Consider the following 20,448-nt stretch of genomic DNA (forward strand, 5'->3'; position numbering starts at 1 on the left):
TCAGTACAACAATGGTTGGCATATAAACCTCAGAAAGGAAGATTAATCTCTCATTTTTACTGCAGCTCTCTAGAAAACAATTTGGAAGAAAGTAAATTCTGTTAGTGCTTTCAATACAGTACGATACAGAACAGAACAGTTATAAAAGCTTGAATTAGCACTATCTTAGCAAAACCAGCAGAGAATAGGAATCCCTGTTTAAACAGATCCTCATTTAGACTCATGCAGTTTTTAAGTCCCAAAGAAGAAAAAAAGTTTTTGATCAGGAAGAAGGGAATGAAGGAAGAAAACAAAGTGCTATTTCAACTAAGTGCCCACTGTACCTAAGTTTCTCAAGAACTAAACAGATGATCAAAATCTCAACAGAAAGAAAAGTAAGAGCTGAAACAGATGCTCAATGGATCTTCACTCAGTAACAAACAATGGTCAGTTCAATGGGGCAAAAATCCACCAAATGCAGACAGCACAGAGACACATCAGAAACCACCTTATCTCTGCCTTTCCTTCTTCTATGCCAGGTCAATACAAGGCCGCTGGCATCATAAGTGCAAGAAGTCATGTTCCTTGAAAAAGATAGATGTGATTTTAGCATAGTGATTTGTCAAGAGATCTATTACTAAATCAAGTAAAACAGACTGGAATCTTTCCATCTCTAAAGACCTGAGAATTGTTTCAGCTTATTCTGTGGCTTGTGATGGTATGAGGTTCAGATCAAGATGCCAGAAGAGAAGTATAAGAGCAGCTCAATCCGCCTGAAAGGTCTATTCCCTTTACCATACAATTTTATAGCCCAACTCAACATTTTGGGGAAGACTCAAGTGGTGAAGGTGAACAGCTGGAGAAAGGAATCAAATACACCTTGAACTAATACTGATCTTGTCTGAGAAGACAAATTTGTTCAAACTTACTCCTGTATGAATACCAGCATGAGACAGTTACAGACTGGAATAACTTTGGCTGCCAATACCACTTGAATTTGAACTTCTGGTGAAAGGGGTTCACTAACTCCAGAGCAGACATCAATTCTTCCCATAGTTATAGAAACTCTGAAGGGCACATGAACTGATTCTGTAGCTCTTGGGAGCAATTCAGCATCTTTCTTTAGCCAGAGCAGATTTTCCATGAGAGACGTTGCTAAAAGTAGATGGAGTTGGGAAACTGTATGATAGCAAGGAAATAACTGAACTGCAAGGTTGTTATCTACCATTTCTGGTACCCCAGCATTTAGTGTTATTTCAGACCAATATATGAAATGTACTTATTTGTTCCCAAACATGGTGTGAGCTGGAGGAGAAGGGGAATAGGAACAGAAGAAAAATAAGTAATGAATTATAATCTCTTTTGACATCCATCTTCAGAGCTGCTGTTTCCATGTCCGCTGTTTACCAGTAGTAATGAACACTTAATGCAGCAGTAACAGTGGAACCCATTTACACTGAGACTTCACAATTGTTTTCACAATTGTGATTTTGGTGGCAACAGGTTTATCTATGACCTGAATTCGTGATACAAGACAGCAAACTTTGCAAAATGTCACAGAACAGCTCAAAAATCATTAAAGGAGTAAAGAGTTAGTCTATGAATGAGGACTTATCAGTGAGACACTATGAGCTGCAAGATCATGGACTGAGGCCTGCACACATCTTAATCTGCCTTTCTGATATACAAAACTACAGCTGTTTATCTACTGCATCTACTATAACATGCAGTGATGCACTAGTGTCAATCTAGTGCATCCTGCTCCATCAAAGTGCTCTTTGAGTCATTTGGACTGGCAAAAATAACTACTCCCTAATGTTAGTGGGAAGAAAGTCTTGTAAAAGCACAAAGAGTTTGAACTCACATCTGGCAGAAGGTGTCTGAAAACACATGGGTCTGAAAAAATAAACAAGAGGACAGAAAACAAAAACCTCTGTGAGCATGTTAGCGGACTCTGGGATACCCTCACTCATAGGCAATGACATACAAGATGGGGAAATTGATGAAGAACAGCCACTGGGCCACATGAAGTTGCACTCTTTATTAAGAAAACATTAGTCAGAGGAGGATTTAGTTTAGCAGGATCCAAAAATAATGGTTACCACTATGAAATGCCACACACATTGTACACACACTTCATCAGATGATCTTTTATGAGGTGACACTGGGGTTAATCCCCATGACTCTCCCCTAAAAGGTCCCTTGTTACATTTAAAATAAAAATCAACATTGAAAGAATGTTTTCCTTTGACAATTTTAAGAACTGGAAACTTCAAGACTGAATGAACAGCTTTAATTTTGCAGTGGGACAAGCCATGGTATTTTAGCTACAGAACTTTCCTTTGCTCAGGGCAGAGCAAACAGTAAAAAAAGAAAAATCAGGATGATACAGCAAATGATGACAGTGCCTACAAACTGTTGAAATTAGCATAAAGAAAGAAGCTTGGCAATAAAAGCAGGATGTTAATGGTTTTGGTTAAGGAAGAGGAACCCTACCCCCTCTTTGCCAGACAGGTGTGCTTCACAGCACATTTGATTGCATGGCAAGTCACACAAAACTGCCTTCATATCCAGTGGCACAGTTCTTTACACCTGAACTAGCAGGTAACTTGGGATGCAGGATGAAGTTTGAGTGCTAACACCAAAGTAATTTGATACATGAGTTATAGCAGTGCAGCCCTTCCACTCAGCAGCTGCAGTGGAGTCGTAGCTTCTTTTGACTACAGCTCCACTCGTACAACATGGTCATTAAAATCTGTCCTAATGTTCTTCCATAACCGTGGACAAATCATTCGACTTCAAGTGCTGATAATCCTTCAAGTGCTGATAATCCTTCAACACTTTCTTTAGAATTTCTCTAGCCCCTTTTAAAAGTAACTTGCAATATCCAGAAGTTACAGTAGTAAGACATCAGCTCTAAAATTCAGTCATTTCCTCAAGTTACTGAGATAGTTTATGCAATACTGATCTCACTGTAGGTATGATCCAACAGGATTTTAGTTCAGGCACACTATCACAGAGGCAACATGGCATGTCTTGTTAAAAAATAGACAAGAGGTCTAAAATATTAAGATAAAAATGCATTGTATTTCCTTGTTTTGAATAGGACTTGGATCCCAGTTCGCTCCAGCTAACGGATGCAGGATTTCCAATATTCAGAGTTATCAAGTACTCTGCTGAAATATGTCCACAACTTCTACGGCTCAAAGAAAAAATTATGAAGTTTAATTTCAGTCATGCACATTTGTGGGGAATCAATGGCAGGCATATTAATTACACAAAAGTCATACTAAGAATTACCACTACCTAAACAGTTTTACCATCAGAGATGATAAACCAAAGCAGAAAGCATTATGGAAGAGACAGATCATACAGAGAAAACCCTGGAAACCCCCAATTCATTAACTACTTGTCTACTTCAACTTGAGCTAAATCAGCTTACTGACTGCATGAACAAGCTGTTTAACATTTTCTAAGCACTCTTGTTATGCATTAGCAGTGAGGGGCAGGGACCAAGTTTTCCCTTACAGGAATATGACTATCCATCTGTCTAGGTTCAGAGCCCTTTGCTTGGAGCAATAAAAGAGTCCCTTTATTCTTTGCTTATCCTCTTGCTCCCAAAGCTAATCAGATAGAGACTTTTCAGTTATCAAAATCCACACTATCAATGCGGTCTGATAACCTTTTGTGAAGTGGGACAGGTCTCCCAACATGGCATGCTGCTGCCAATATACCCTCTGCTGTACTGTCGGTCGCTTGCTTATCTGAAGTGAGGCAAAATGATGTTAAGAGTTGCTACAAGTCATCATTCTTCACTGGACTAGAAATAAGAGATCATAGATAGCAGAACCAGAAGACAGTACACCTTAAGATTTGAAGAATTTTTCATGCTGTAATGGAAGAGGTTTTGTTTGACCACAATATGAAGGGCTCAGATTGTTAGGTTCATATTGAGAAATACAAAATGGTACAGAAGATTAAGTTTTGCCTCAGCTGAGTTTTGCTATAGAGGTGAATCAAATGAATTCCTGTACAGCTGTAGCATTAAGTTTCCTCATTTTCAGTGATTTAATTTGAGAAGCAGTTTTCAGAAATACTAGAAAACACAAACTAGCATATTAATACAGACATCCTGGGTACCAGCTTTGTGTATCAGCTCTGTGAAAGTTTTAGAAATTAAGTAAGCTGTAGAGATCTAAACTAATAATTAAAACTTGATGACAGATGACAAGTTTGATCTTGTTCTGGTTTGATCTTGTTCTGGTTTTACCTAGATTTTCCATCTGTAAAGCAGGAAACAAATCTGTAGTTAATTCCAAGAAAAATTCACATTATATACCAATAATTCTCTCACTGTATACAGAAGTTATTCCACATGTGGAAAATAAAAGAAAAATAAAAAGGTACATACAGTCAACATGTCTTATTCAGTTACTATTATTTATTTTATACAGTAAAATAGTTGGAAACTCTGTGGAAACCCAGGAACGAAGAAGGAAGTACAGGCAGTCATGGAATTAAAGCAGACATAACGCATGCAAGTATAAATCATATATACAAAAGATACGAACAAGTTTGAATAGATACCCTTCACGTTGGTAATACCTGACCTTTGCATGTGTATTTGACAGTTAAACTACAGTTAGACTCAAACCATAGTAATGGTTGTAGCTGAGCCTTCCCAATAGTTTTCATTTTAAGACACCATTTTTAGCTGATTAGTTTATTAGCATTTAACCATTCAGACTGAAGTTTTCCTTGCTTGATATCTATGGACACTTAAGATTGTAAAGGAAATCAAAAAAACAAGAGCAAATAAGGTTTTTGACAGTATTTTAAGTAGTCTTTATGGCATCTAAGTAAATTAGGCAGCATGCTACTACTGAATCAAGGGATTGCTTACTACACTAGGCTTTGTGAAGTTTTCTGCATTTTCAGTTTTAAGTTTCAGAATGAAAGCTCCTTAAAGGAAAAAAAAAAAAAAAAAGCCCTACCCTATTCTAGCAAAAGAGTTACAACTGCAACTTTAATAGGTCCCCAGTACCAAGAGACAAAAATAATCAAATAAAAAAAGAAAAATATACTTCATATAGGAATATACATTCTGAGTATGTAACTTAACACTTCTGTGTGTAAGTCACCTCCAGTGCTGACCACTTCATTCCAGTTGAACCTGGTGGAAGATAAAACCTGCTCAGTACTTTTTGAAGCACTTCTGATGAAGCATACCATATTCAAACTGAAAAGTGAGACATTCAAAGATAAGACATTTACAAAAAGCATTTCCCTCCTTGCCATGGGGTCTCAGTTCTCTCTTCTAATCCAAGCAGTAAGTTCCAGACTGATGACACTGTGGAGTTCAGTTCACATCTGGAATTCTTGCAGCCACAAGACTTACTATGCCTTCCATGTAAGAATACTTTCTACATACTTGCACATTGCACTGATGCAACTTCAGATCTTTACATGAATTGCTATATTAGAAACAGTAACACAGATGAACCTATATTTCAAGTTAATTTTTCTACTCCATAGTTTATGCCCAAGATCTATTTTACAAAACCTTTTTAAAGAAAATGCATATTTCCTCCACAGGAAGGCTCCCTCTGTGGAGAGTTAATTATAATGCTACAAGACCTAGTCCCAGCAAGAATATTTCCCAGAACACCCGCAGAGGAATGGCCATCCTTTGAAATGTTAAATAAATTGGCAGCAACACATAGGGGTCAAAAAAGCTTTTCAAGCCATCCAGTGCTCTAAAAAAGGAGTATATACCCAAGAAGTAAAAGACTGTTGATTAAGTGATTAAGAGTGTTGATTCAGTCAAGTATTTTCTAAACTGAGATAATTGTTACTGTGAATTTAGGATGAGCTAAAGAGTGGAAATACCTCAGTGTGTTCAAAGGGACTTAGTTCTTCACATAATACTTAATAAAGAAGAGGATTATGAGAGTAAGAACTTCTCTGCCTATATTTTAGTGAGGGCTGGGACAGGAGTTGACTTTCAGCATGCTATCCATATAACAATCAAATTCTGACTCCTTTAAGTAGTTTTTGTAACTAGTTATTTTTCCTAATTTTTACAAAAATAATCAAGGATATTAAAAAGCCCATCAAAAATAAAATTTAGTTTGCTAAGTGCTTGGATTTAACATCTTTATGCTTTCAGTTGGACTCTTATCGTAAAGATTATTACAAAATCTGAGCAATTAGTAATTTTCCCGTCATAAACAAGGAAGGCAAAAAGTAACAGGAGTCACCTGATCTGAAGACTGATTTCGCAAACACAGAAAACATTTTCTTTCTTTTATTTGTTACTGTATGTGGAACAAAATGAAAAAACAGCAAGAGCTTTTTTCCTGCTCTAGTGTGTAGTAGTACTGTTTATACAGTTGGCTTAATATTTCATCTTGACAAAGTATCTCCAGCTTTTTGAAATATCAGTTCAAATAAGCAACTTGTCTACTTTTAAGAAAAGCAAAGAGAAGTAAATAATTTGTACTACTCAAAACACAGACTATATTTGAGAAAGGGAATGGATGAAAGAAAACACAGTTGTGTCCAAAATATCTTTAAGGTAATAAAATCAGTTTGTTTTGCCAGATACCATAAAGGCACAATGATCTCCTGGTGACCAGATCACTGCTAGAACAAGTCTTGGATAACCAGTTGCATTGTTTAATGAAAACATTCACCCAGAAATCTTAGGTTACGGTCTTCCCTCTAAAACAGCACCAGCTAATAATACCTTGCATTTGCCAACACAGCCATTTCTTAAAAAGGATTCTTGTCCTCTTCCTTCACAAGGGGATCTTATCACTTATTTTAAAAAATATTTCCGTAACAATTCCTTATGGGAAGGGTCCAAGTATGTCCTGCAAACTACCAAAAGCGCAAATTACCATAAAGAATGTCAGCCATGTTTGAAGTTATTTCATAGAGTTAAAGCCTCAGAAGCAAGTTTTCAGATCTCAGATGTAATTAGTTAGGTTACACACAGTTCGGGGTGGAGGAGGGGGAAGTCATGTTCCATTAAGCGCAGAAGGTGGTACCTACCACCCAGCCTCAATCAATCTGTAATAAGCAAGTCATTTGCTTAATTAAAAATAAATATTTGATGGATACTGATGACAAACATCGTTGATTAAGTTAAGGATTATGTCAATCTAAGACATTTACTACAACAGATACGCTGCACATGTATGTCTGATGTTATTCTGAAAAAAATGCCACGTTTTAAGTGGATCAGGAATTGTCTAACAGATAGATTTCAAGCACTAATTGTGAATCATTGACTAGTTGCAGCACTGCTAGTGAGGTCCTTACAGGATTAGTGAAGTTTTACTCACTGATTAAAGATATCAACATGACTAAAACCAGCAGATCAAAAGGCTGATGTGTGGTTGAACAGTGTTGGCGATCAGTGACTCCCTGATAAGCAGTAAACTGTCAAATAACACTCTTCAATGAGCCACTGCAAAGCCACATCTCTAAAACCAGCAGAGGCAGGCACAATTTTGATAGGTTATTTTCAGAATCTATAATCTTGAAACTATAATAAGAGTATTATGTACTGTCTGATGAACTCAGTCAGAAAACATAGCTAATACTTCCTGTGGAAAAAAAAGTAAAAATACAAATAAAAATACAAACATCTTGTCCGCTTCTGAGCTACTGAAAAATGAAATAGTTCAGGCAAGAGCAATAGGTGAAGAACAGTTTTAGTTTTTAGGGAATACTTTCAAATCTGTTTTTTTTTTAGGTAGTAGTTAAAAGACAATGTGAGTTATAATTATAAGCAAGCATAAGTAAACAAGCATATTATGACTTCCAAGCAAGTAGAAGCTGAAACTGGTGGGTGGAATAAATTATGCATCCTAGTCAGAACTGAAATAAGGTCTCAAAGAATATCACTGCTTGAAGACTTTATATGAAAATTACCTTACAAATATTCCTGTTAATATTCAAACAACTTGATGGTTAAGAACACAGGGACTACTGAAAAGTTAAACGGTCTATTGGTTATGTAGGCAGTCCAATGAAAAACCTTGCCAGTAACTTCCACACTTACAGTGTACTTATTTATAAATTCCTTAAATCTATTCTGGTGTCCAGTTGCATAGCCCATGTTGACAAAGCACCTACTAATACTAAATCTATCGCTATCAATCTAATTTTAGAAATAAATGAGCTAGGAGATACAAGACTGAATTCAAAAGATTATGTGTATTTATTTGTATTCAATAATATCTTTAAATTGATTTATCCTGCCACAGAGGATTAAGAGAGATTAATTAATCTCTTTGCACATCATGTAAACACTCATTATGTAATTTTCTATTTACTCCTTTAAAAGGGTTATCAGGACACAATACACAGAACAAACAATAGTAGATATCCTTACTTTTAAATAAGATGTGTGTGTGTCTTTGCAGGTCAAATAAAGTGAGATACTATAGGTGTGTCAGAATGGCATCTGAAGTGCCCAAAGGCTTTGAATTCACTTTAAATAAGAAGCCAGAAGGGGGAGAAAAACAACAACAACAAAGAAACAAAAATCATCTACATTCTAGCTCCCAAACTCTTTCAGTCATCTTAATCTTAGGTAACAGGAATATTGTGCACAAGACAAGGTTATTTTCAAGGACAGTCAATGCAGAAAGGTATGCTGATATTACGCTATTTAGGCTTGAGAAGATTATATATTTGTTCTCCCTCCCCCCACTCTATCTGTAGTAAGTGCTCTAAGCACAGTAGATACTGCCATTGCTCAGGCAAGCAGCCCGGACACAAAAGCCATCACGTTAAGGTAATTAATGCTTCCCTCCATCTCCAAGCAGAATCGGGTACTGACATGTACCTGTTCTCACCTTAAGCAGAAGCTTTATGGGGAGGTAGCATGATCGGGAAATGTCTGTCCATTGTCGTTCAGAGCAGAGTCTGTATTTCGGTCTCCTGAAACTGCTGGATCAGGAGCACTAGCAATAGTAACGGACGCAGCACGAAGCACTGCGAAAGATTTGGAGGCAGGGGAAGCTTTCTTCTGTGACACAGTTATTTGGAAGGCAGATTTTGACTTCTATTACAAGGCTTTAGGTTTTCCTAAGATGCTGTAAAATATTTTTTAGTCTCTGACAGACAAACTGCATATACATGGATCCTTTTTAACTAGATAAGGCCTATTGGCAAATGGCCGAGCGGATAGCTCTTCAAATGAGTCTTCCTATCTCAAGTCATGAGTGAGTTCAGGCACCAACAAGTTACACTCTTTCAGCCTTTCCATGGCTGAGCTCTCCTTCCATCTCTGGTAGCTTGAAGACCCTACTGACATGTACCTGCACTCAGAATCCATGGACAGAGAAGAGCTCTGCATATAGCAAGTCAGTCACTATTCTCAGTGTTTTTCTTTTTTCCCCTCCTCTAGTGAGTCAACATCCTCGCCTCCAGACGATGTAAAAGGCAGAAGGTCCTTGGAATGGACCCTTAAAGATTATTGCGATTTTCCTGTATAGAGAGTATCAATTGTACTATTTCAATAATTAAGTTGGAAAGGCTTATTGAATGGACAAGTTTATAAATCCAGATACTGCACCAAGGACAGTAAGAAAACCCAACGAAACAGCATTGGAACAACAGTCTTAAACAGAGTGCACTTAAAAGCATAGATAAGCTTCATGATGATTGCTATGGCTGCTGATCTAAAAGCAAGAAACAGGGAATCAAAGTCAAATGCACCTCTATTGCTTCTATATCAGCCTTCAATTAAGAGAAACAACGCCCTACAGCAATGAAGAATAATAGAAAGTGTAGAGCTGTTGAAAACTTACCTACTGTTACATGCAGGAAAAATGTATTTACTAAAAGGCCAAATATATGATAGTTATCTAAATGTCATTTTTAGCCAGTCATTCTCTAAGTCACAAAACATTGTGCTCTCCCATCACCATTTCAGCTATAAAGAGAGACAGTCAAGACCAATACGAACTTGAAGTTCAGTGCTGCTAAACAAACGAAAACAAATCAGAATTTACATGTCTGAAGGGTGTTTTTTACTTAAGTGTATGCAAATACACAAAAACTTGAGATTTTTGTTTTCTTTCATGATATTAAATTAAAGGAAGATCAATTGTTCAATGTGAGCCAGAATTGTTGTCTAGTAGTTCCCATCTGTTTTTCTTCACCAAAATACTTTCAAGGAATAAAAACAAAACAATTTGAACAGCTAATGTTCTGCATTAAGTGATGCTTAAAGTCAGTAGATTCAATGAGTAGAATGATCTGAAAGTCACTTTCAGTTATAGATGACTGTTACTGCTGCTTTCCTGTTTGTTTATACATGACAATGTTACATAGTATCACACAAAAAAATTTAATACACTACACTGTTCAAGCACAGCTGAAGCAAAAATCCCATCCTTCTTGTACACATCAAGGAATTTTTCTCTGTTCATTTCTAATGAATAGGCGATTAAATGATCAGAAAAAAACCTCCAAAAAAGAAAAACAAACTCTTCCAGAAATCTTGCCATTTGGAAAGCGATATAAAACCAAAACAACCATTATTAGATTATGAACTAGTTATTTATGCACATATAAATTATTATATTCTCCTGCATCTTCAGTTTACAGCTTCTAAAGCAATTTCTTTTTTGGTAGCCTGATACAAAGCCTGCTATATACGTTGGAAAATGCTTAATACCTCTCCTAGAGGATGAATTAGACAAGTACAGGAAGCTTAGAACAAGCTGAAGATAAAGCCATAACTTAATTTTTTAATTCAAGTGCCAGCAAGTTGGGGGGGACGGAGGAGAGAAGGAAGAAAAAATCTTGGTGTTACAGAATACATTACACTGCTCTGTTCTCCTGAAGGTTTAAGTCTACGAGGTATGCCAGCAGAGTATCCAACTATACAGTCTTGAATGATGAAGTTTACCCGCCTGGAATTCTCATAACGATTTACCATGTTTTACAGGAACTTCAGTGGTCTTGTATGTGTGTGGTTACTATTATAACACAAAAGATATTATCTGAAATAGGAAGTCAATATGAATTCAAGCATGTGAAATATGAATGAGAGCTCTCACTGAAGAATAAAGCAATTTGCGTTTGTTGTAGCTGAGCTCAACACATGAGGTGTTCAAGAAAAAGATGGTCTTTATTATTCAGGCACTGCATAAAATCATGCAATCTGTATTTGCTTCAGGATTCAGAATAACTGATACTCCATAATTAAGGGAATTATAGTATAACATAGTTGGCAATGCCTCCAGCAACATTCAACACAATTTTAAATAAAACATTGAGTTGCTTGGTATAAAGAACCTTTACTTGGAAGAATAACAATCCACGATCATCCACACTTCTGGCAGTTTAATGTAGCTTTCATTTCTCATGATGGAAAAATAAAAGTAGTTTTATCCATTTTAATCCACATATGACAAAAATTAAATGCAGAGTATATTGCATGCCTCAAAAAGGGAACAGCTGAAAAAAAGGGGAGAAGGAGGGGAAATACTACCTGCGAAAAGTGGGAATTCAACATATTGTCAGATTGTTATTACACTTATTTTCCAGCCTGCTACTTTTCTCCATTGTATGCACTAATCCAAATCACAGAGGGAATGTTTTCCTTTTCTGCAGCTTCTTAAGCAGAATTAGCTTGAATTAACTACTGTTTCCTATCTTAGCTTAAATGAAGAACTTTTCATTTCTAGCTACTTAAATTAAGAAGGTTTGAAAAACAGAAAAATAAGGGTTTAAAATAAGGATGAAAAAAGGTTTGAACAACTGCTTTCTATTTTTAAACGGTTTTACAAGCTTCAAAACATAGCTGTTCCCACACAATGTAAATTCTTGGCAAAAATAAAGTTAAAAGGTATCAGTACAACATTTAAAATGATCCAGATTTGATTTGCTACAGTAATGGTATTTTGAGAAAGAATAGTTTCTCTTTCTTGAAGCTTAACATTCAATTAAACATAAATTGAATTTATAATTCTTTAAACATAACTTTGAAAACAAACAAATGTAAAATACCAGATTATAAGGAAGTCAACTTTTCCTTCAGAGTGATCTTATCAGTTAACATCTTTCACTACAAGTGACTGATGTTATGTCTTATGTTAAGAGCATTAATACAGCTTTTCCTTTTTTTTGATGCTTTGCATGCAAACGCAGAAAAGCAGAAAAAAAAAAAGAATGCCTTCTCCAAAACAAAGAAGTCCACTTTCTTAACTACTACTTGTCTATTCTAGTTCCACAGAGCACATCCTTCCTGTGTAATGCAGTTTACCCAGAGAGGCAAATATTTTAAGTCCTTAAGCTTGTTATTCAATAGTAATGTGCAGGTAAATCATGAGAGATCAGAGTTTCACCAGTAGTTATACAGTGCTACAGGGATAATATCAAATACTGCTAGTCAGTCTGCTGAATGTTCTCATTACTTTTGGAAGAGATGTAAACATGACATACATAGGTCAAGTATGAGGCTACATTTCTTCCAGGCTCTGCAATTCTGGACATTAAAAAGAAAAAAAAAAAAAAAAAAAAAAAAAAAAAAAAAAAAAGAAAAGAAAAGAAAAGAAAAAGAAAAAAGCACCCCAAACCAAAAAAAAGTAGGATTATTGGTTTATGGTATTTCTGGCCATAAGATGAAACACACACAATATTTAAAACAGGTTGTATCAGACAATTACAGGTAGTGGAACAGTAAGACCAAGCTTCTATACTCAAAATTAAAGGTATGTTGATTACTGCACTACATCAAATGCCTCACAAGCTAGAAGAATCATGAAAGCAGTATACCTTAACTGTAACTGAAAAATTTTAACTAGCTACTGAAGAACCTTTTTTATTAAGAACAATTTAAGTAATAACTACTGACATATATTTTTCATCTCTCATAATGGATTTGCATCTTCAATGGAAAGAGAGAGCTTTAGAGTTCTTTTCAACTGCGGTACCACTCTACTGGCTGAATAACATGCACTCCATTTTACTAATCTGTCTAACCCAACAGATATCTACTACAAAAAGAGTATCTTGCTAGGCTAACAAACAAACAAACAAGATCAAAATCATACAGAACTTTAGGAAATTAAGACTTCTCCAATGCAGAATGGTAACTCAAAAACTTTGATCCTTTCTATTGATGGGCGAAGAACAGCTGTTACCTCACTTCTACCACTATGTTTTTCTACCATTCTTCAGATTTCTGTTGGGAAGTCATTTTGTGGAAGCAAAACATTTCCAGAACATCTATCAAGTAAGCTAAAATTGGTAAACAGAGAAAGAGACAGGTTCTCCCTACAGCTCAGCCAGTCTGCTGGGTAATAAGTTCAAGTCATAACTGCCTTGAAAAGTAAGTTGAAAAGAGCAATGTGCTCCAACAAAATAAATTTTAGTAAATACTCAACCAAATTTGAATGGTTTCACTGTGACAGATGCTAGAATGAAAACCTTCTTCCTTTCCAAATGTAGCTATTATTCACATAATAATCTTGGAGATGGAAAAAAACAAACAAACAAACAAACCAAAAAACATCTTAGCACGTTCATTTAAGGAATGTGCATAAGGGCTGTGGGACCGGAGAGTAGTAAGGGATGAACAGGGAACAAAGTTTTAAATTGTATCTAATCTCTGAAGTAATTTTCCTCTAAACTGGAGAATAAAGGCAAGTGGAAAGGGAACCAAATGCACAGATATAAAGGTTTTATGTAAAGTTTCCTTTGTGGAGAAGTTACAATTGTAACACAAGTTTAAAATGACAAAAATAGACACCAGTCAGCTTGCTTAAGAAAGATATTATGTCCCCATAAACACTTGTGGAATACACATCTGATTCCTAATAATGGAAAGTTCATATTGCATAAGTAATAGCTGCAAATTCCATCTTTGTGCAGCTCTCAGAGCCTCCCAACATTGCTATACTTAACATAGAACAGAACAAAAAAGTGTATTTAATTTTCCTTAAATATTATGTAATTTGAAAATAAGCAAAATTAATCAAAGGAACAGAAAAGCGTTTAGACAGCTGAACAAAGGCTGAATACAAATAGTTGGTCATCTACAGAAGAAAAAGAAGTTCAATGTTTTAAATCAAAGACCACTTTCAGTACACATAAAAAAAAAATCCCAAGAACTAAACCCAGCACGTCCTGTTTACTTTAGCTTATCAGCTGCCTCGTACGAGAATAGTGTATATATACATATATATAACGCTTCATACAATGCCATAGGTTACAATAAAAGCAGAACAGCAGTTTGAAAGACAATAGAATAATGCAAAGGATTAGGGATTATAACAACCATTTACTTTATTATATTGATCAGTATTTGCAGCCCATTACTTTGAAGTCCTCAAAATCTCCCAGTTACACCTCCAGGCCTATGCTATAACTACCTGGTTGTGAGGCTCCTAAAAATCTATCAGCTTGGAACAATAAACGCTTTTTGTAAAGACAAGACATGCATATCCAGGATGCAGCAAGGGCGTGCAGTGCCCTGGAACCCAAGGGATGGTGCCCGGCTCAGATGCAGCCCAGGGCATCATCCCTGGCCGTGGCAGAAATGCCTCACGTGCACGGCCCTAGGCAGGCACAGAGACATCATCTTAACATCTCAAGCTAAACTAAATTTGGATATTTCTCAATCAGCAAGAATTGGCCCTATTTAAAAGTGAGAATTAATGTTATCTTTAAATAAGATTCATATAGTTTAATATTTAGACTGGTTTGGGGAGGACAAATATAAGGGTTGGTGGATATACTTAGTTATAGACTGTAATTTTCATCTAAGAGCCACTGTCAAAGCAGAAAACTATTTTGCAACACAACTTAATACAGATAACTCTCCATAGTAAGTGCCTAGGGAAGAAGGTAAAAAAAAAATTATTAAAATTGTTTAAAAGACTGTACTAAAGACTTTAAGTGTTCAATGATCTGCTGCCTAAGAATTTTTCAAGCTTGACATGGTATCTCTGTTTGATTTCCTTGAATTAAATTGAGGTTTTTTTGTATGTTTCATAGATTTTGAATGTAAGTATTATTAAACATCTAAATTTCACTATCAACTCAAATATCATATAAACTGTAACAAGATCTATTAAGTCAGGAAAATTATTATTTCCATTTTCCCTTTCTCAATCCCTATAATCACTTTCAGTTTCTTTTGTGCAGGAAAGCTTTTAAGAACTTTCAGTTTTGGTTTAGCAGGAAAGTGCAGAAGAATGAGTTCTGTTTGAGAAAGTCATCCAAAGTTAGTAAGGCCACTGAGAGTCAGAGGAAAGGAAGATACTGGAAGAAGATATCTAGGAGTAACAATTTGGTGAAAGACATGAAAAAAAGAAAGGAATTATCTGGACTTGCACCCCACCTTCAGCTCACTTCAACATTACATGCTGAATTACACCATACACTATACTTCTTAATTATACTGCTATGGTTTGTACTTGTCTAAAGCCAATCCCTGTTCACCTCACTTATCCCCACAATAGCTTAGAAGGCAAGAGTAGAAGCTAGAGATTTAAACTGATTCCATAAAGTGATTTGTAGTGTTTGTACAGTTTCTAGGAAGTCACCAGCAAAAACTGTGTACAAGAGAATGTTTGCAGTTTTCTGGAAAAAAGAAAACAAGCAAACACACAACCCCCTCAAAACCTAAGAACAAAATCCCCAAAACCCACAACAACCACAAAACTGAACACAAGACAAAAAACAAAGCCTGTAAGTCTGAAATACTTATGCTTACTTAACAAATCCTCATCTCATGGTTAGCAAAAGCATCCTAAAGGATTCTGCATAGATTTACATTTTCTCTTATAAAAACAAATGACAGAAGAAAAAAAAATAGACAAGAAACACTGTGCAGAAGATCAAAGTTCCAGCTCTTTCTTCTCTTTTTAAAATGGACACTAAACAAGCGACAACCAACCACAATTGAAAACAAGTTTCCATTTTAGGTCAGTTCATTGTTGGTGCTGAAGAAAAGCAAATAAATGGCATTTGCTGTTATTCCAGTACAAGCTGGTACACCAGCACTGTCCCCGCTTCACACTTATAGTTATCCGATATAGATGTACCTATTTATAGGTACCTCACCTATAGATACCTGATCTCAAGTACAATGAGCCTTACAACACACACCCCTTTTCACCTTACTGGTTACAACAAAACATATTACAAGCTTCTGAATGTAGGTTAGTGGGGAGCTCAGCTGTCTCATGAAGACATTGCGGGGGGGAGGAACTGCAATAAGCAGGGACATGTTCTGGGAGAGCTATTCACCAACATACACTAAAAAAATAGTCTTCACGAACTCATGGTATCTAAATAGTTTTACGAACAGCTGATCACAAAGTTGATGGCTCTCACTTGACAATAAATGGAGAATTCTTGTGGAAGATAATTCTCACTGTAATCAGTGTGCTTTTAGGGAAAGGTAATTTAAGGGATTATAGAAGACGATTTATAACACTTCTTTAGTGATGCCAGAGATTACTAGTATTTCCACATGAATGTATTTATTTTGCATACCCTTTTGATATCTGCATAATACTAGCTGTTCCTTGAAACAGACATTGGATTTTTCCTCTAAATCTGCCCCAGTTCACATACACAAACTCTTCCACTCTTTCCTTTTGCCCCGATACAGGCTTATTCATCACAGAGAGACAAAAATACTTAAGACAAATAATAACAAGTCAAAATGAAGCTATTATTTACAAACTTTCATTAAAGAAAAAAGAAACACCAAAACTCCTGTTGCTCAACTTTGTTTATTCTGCTGCCACTGCATTCACCGTTTCCCCTCTGCTAGGTATTTTCTCCATGGTATTCTACAAAAATTTTCATCTTCTTTGTAGAAAAGGTATGTGTTTATGTTCACTGTGTCAGGAGGATTTTTGGGGACAGAGATCAAGTTATTTACCACCAGAACTGCTATAAAATACCAACATGATAGTGTCATTTATTCTAAAGGACCTTTGCGTACATTCCTCTGTGCAAGACTGCTTGAAAACGGTTGCCCTCTGTAATGCAATTTTACTTCACTCCATCTCCAACAAATCTAATTCTAAATATTTCTGTCTTATCTACAGCAGACTGTCCACCTTGGAAACAGCAACACAAAGTACCTGCATCTCTCCCTACATCCAAATCTAACATTCACATCAGGCCCTGATGAGAGCAACACTTACCCAGTGTTTCCTCTCTGTGATTGGAGAATATATTATGAGCCTGATACTTGTTTAACACAATACTTGATACAAATAGTCTTAGGAGCGTTCAGTTACTTTTAAGGTGCTGAGGACTGTAGCTGGTTCATTTTTTTTAATTGTATTGTTCCTGCACAGGTGTTTACTGCTCTGGTTTACTATGACAACCACCCAAGATACTGAATACACACAGTATCTGTTTGTTAGGATCCTTTTGTTCAGGCAATTACATTGCTCTCTAGAGGAAGACTACCAACTAGTCTTTGCCTTCTTGTAGCCATATTGGTAACAACACACTTTCAGAGATTATGGGAAGAGAAACCTCTAAAATAAGCTTTTTAAGAATGTAATAATGGAATACAATATTTGAAGTTTTAGAGTTAAATATCAGAAGTTCAGTATCAGAAGGATCAGAAGAAGCATTTTACCAAGAATATTATGAATCCCAGGGACAAGGAATGACATCTTCTTCCTCTTTCCTTCTACGAGCTGTATTGGTATCCTACAAACTGTTCTTTTATGGATAATGTAACCCAAGATTTATTTTTAGAAATGGAGGACTACAGTACTGGCAAACACTGCTTATACCTTTTGTGCACTGCTGTATTTCATATTTTCTCTTCCCCTCCATCCATCAGGAGGAAAGAAGGAATCCAATAACATGGAAACACAGCTTTATAAATAAAGACGTATGACCATCTGAAATCTGGAATACACATACATAAGCAGCAAAACTAGGTACTGCACAGAAGCTTACCAAAACGTGCAAAGCAAGCTAATATAAAGGTAAGACTGTATTTCCACATTAGCAGAAATTATAGATTTATGATCACAGACCAAATAAGCCCTCTGCTTTGACCATAAAAAAACCCTGCAGTATGACTGTTCTGTTTCCTGCAGGAAATTAGATGCTTGTGTTAGATACCCCTGTGGTTTTCATACTGTAAATGTATCAGCTGGTACAAAGCCTCTGGAGAGGACTATTAACTAATGCTTAGAAAGAGCAGTGGCAGCAGCAGACCACACACAACACCTCAGAGAAGGGAGGACAAAAGCTAATGAATTATCTGTGAAAAGAGACTTTTAGAGCCAACAGCAGGAGAACACATCTCGGAGCAAAAGCCCGTGCACGTCAGGAATATCCATACTTGTATGCACTTGTTTCCCCTTACATTGATCGCTGCTGCTTTAAACAGGAGACTATTGCACACCAGCGCTCACCTCCCTCCGGGGCCGCGCGCCCGTGCTATCACTTCCCCTTACACCATCACCGGTTGCACACGCCAGAGGAGGATCACCCTCGGGCTACACATTTTATGCAAGGCCTTTTTTTTTTTTTTTTTTTTTTCCCTCTCTCCTTTTAATTGCTTCCAATTTCCTCAGACGAGGAAATTGTAGGCGATGCGCCCAGCGCGGCCCCCGGCCGGTGCAGGACGGCTCCGAGCACACCCTGCCTTGCGAACCCTCCGGAGCCGGGCGGGGAGGGAGAAGGGGGTGGGGTGGGGGGAATAGATTAAAAAAAAAAAAAAAGGAGGAGAAAGGGAAAAGAAGGTGGAGCGGGCGCACAAAGGAGGGCGCCGGGGAAGGGGGCGGCGGGGAGGGGCCCCCGCCGGGCACCTGCCCGCCCCGGGCACCGCTACGTGTGCGCACACCCCGCACACGCGTGCGTGTGCACACGCACACACGCGCACACACACACACACCCCGCGCACACCCCGCGCGCACACACACACCCCGCGCACGTACCCAGCAGCAGCAGGCGGTGCGTCTGCTTGTACTCGCGCTTCTGCTCCTTGAGCGCCCGGTCGATGCTCTTGCTGACTTTCCTCGCCTCCTTCTCCGCCTCCCGCTCCTCCAGCCGCAGCTTCTCCCAGGGTCTCTGCAGCGCCGGCGGCTGATGCGGCGCCGGCGGCCGCGCCGCCTTCCCCGCGCCGGGGCCGCCGGCCTTGGGCAGCGCCGGCCGCTCGGGGGCCGCCCCGCCGCCGCCGCCGCCGTTTTGCAGCAGCAGCAGCAGCGGCGGCCCGTCCGCCTCGCCGCCGGGCTTGCCGCCGGGGCGCAGCGCCGCGTCCTCGCCGCCGCCCCGCGGGGCGCCCAGCGGCTGCGGCGGCGCGGCCGCCGCGTGCGGCTCCGCCGGCGGCTCGGGCTCGGCGGCGGCGGCGCCGCCGGAGATGGAGCCGCCGCCGCCGGCGTCGCCGAAGAGCCGCGGGCGCAGGCTGTAGCAGAGCCCCATGGCTCGGAGCCCCCGCCGGGCGCGGGCGCGGGCTGCGGCGCCGCGGCGCTGGCCTCAGCGCTTCCCGCCGGCCCTGCGCGCCGGGGCGGCGGCGGCGGCGGGGGGCGCGGGCGGGGAGGGGGCGCCGCGGAGCCCCTCACGGCCCCGCCGGGCCATCTTGCATTTTCCTCTGCGGGCGGCGGCGGCTCCGCGGCGCCGATCACCTGACACCGAGCTGCCACCGCCGCGTCCACCTTACCGTAAATACCCCAGCGCGAGCCCACCGCGCGCCGCCGGCCGAGCGCAGCGCAGCGCAGCGCAGCCGAGCCGAGCCGAGCCGAGCCGAGCGGGCACTGCGCCCGCGCGCGCACTCACGCTCACACACGCTCACTCACACTCAGACTCGCACACGGCGCCGCCGCCTCTCCTCCCTCCCCTCCCCTCCCCGCCCTCCCCCCACCGGGCACCCGAGGTGGCGCCAGGAAAGGCCCCGCGGCCTGCTTGAGGCCCCGGGTGCCGCGTCGCACCACGCCGGCCGTGGGGCACGGCTCGGCGCGGCTGTGGGGCAGCGGGCGCCTGCCACGGCCAGGCCTCGGCCCGGCCCCTCACGGACAGGGCGCGTGGCGCCAGCGCGGTGTCCCCAGGCGACGCTCGGGCCTGGGTCCCTCGTGGAAAGGAGACGTGGCGCCAGCGCTGTGTCCCAAAGTGATGCGGAGGACGAGGCCTTGCATGGATGGAGGGATGTGGTGCCAGCGCTGTGCCCTCAGGCGACGCCCAGGCCTAGGTCCCCCAAGGACAGGAGACATGGCGCCAGTGCTGTGTCCGGAGGTGATGCCAAGGACTAGGTCCCTCATGGATCAGGAGACGTGGCAGCAGCACTGTGTCCTGAGGCGACACCGAGGATGAGGTCTCTCATGGATCAAGGGACATGGTGCCAGTGCTGTGTCCTGAGGCAACGCCAAGGCCTAGGTCCGTCGTGGATCAAAGGACATGGCACTAGCACAGTTTCCTGATGTGACGCCAAGGTCTAGGTCCATCACGGATCAG

General features: G+C 39.8%; 1 protein-coding gene across 1 annotated transcript in view; it reads right to left on the reverse strand.

Annotated features, from left to right (window-relative positions):
* Nucleotides 1–19,422, reverse strand: part of GNAL (G protein subunit alpha L) — a 198,737-nt gene extending 179,315 nt beyond the window's left edge. Inside the window, exon 1 of the mRNA XM_062570112.1 lies at nt 18,939–19,422. Coding sequence (XP_062426096.1) covers nt 18,939–19,422 — 484 coding nt within the window. The remainder of the gene's footprint in view (nt 1–18,938) is intronic.
* Nucleotides 19,423–20,448: the final 1,026 nt, after the last annotated feature.

Source organism: Rhea pennata, chromosome 2, assembly GCF_028389875.1.
Source record: "Rhea pennata isolate bPtePen1 chromosome 2, bPtePen1.pri, whole genome shotgun sequence".
NCBI lineage: Eukaryota > Metazoa > Chordata > Aves > Rheiformes > Rheidae > Rhea > Rhea pennata.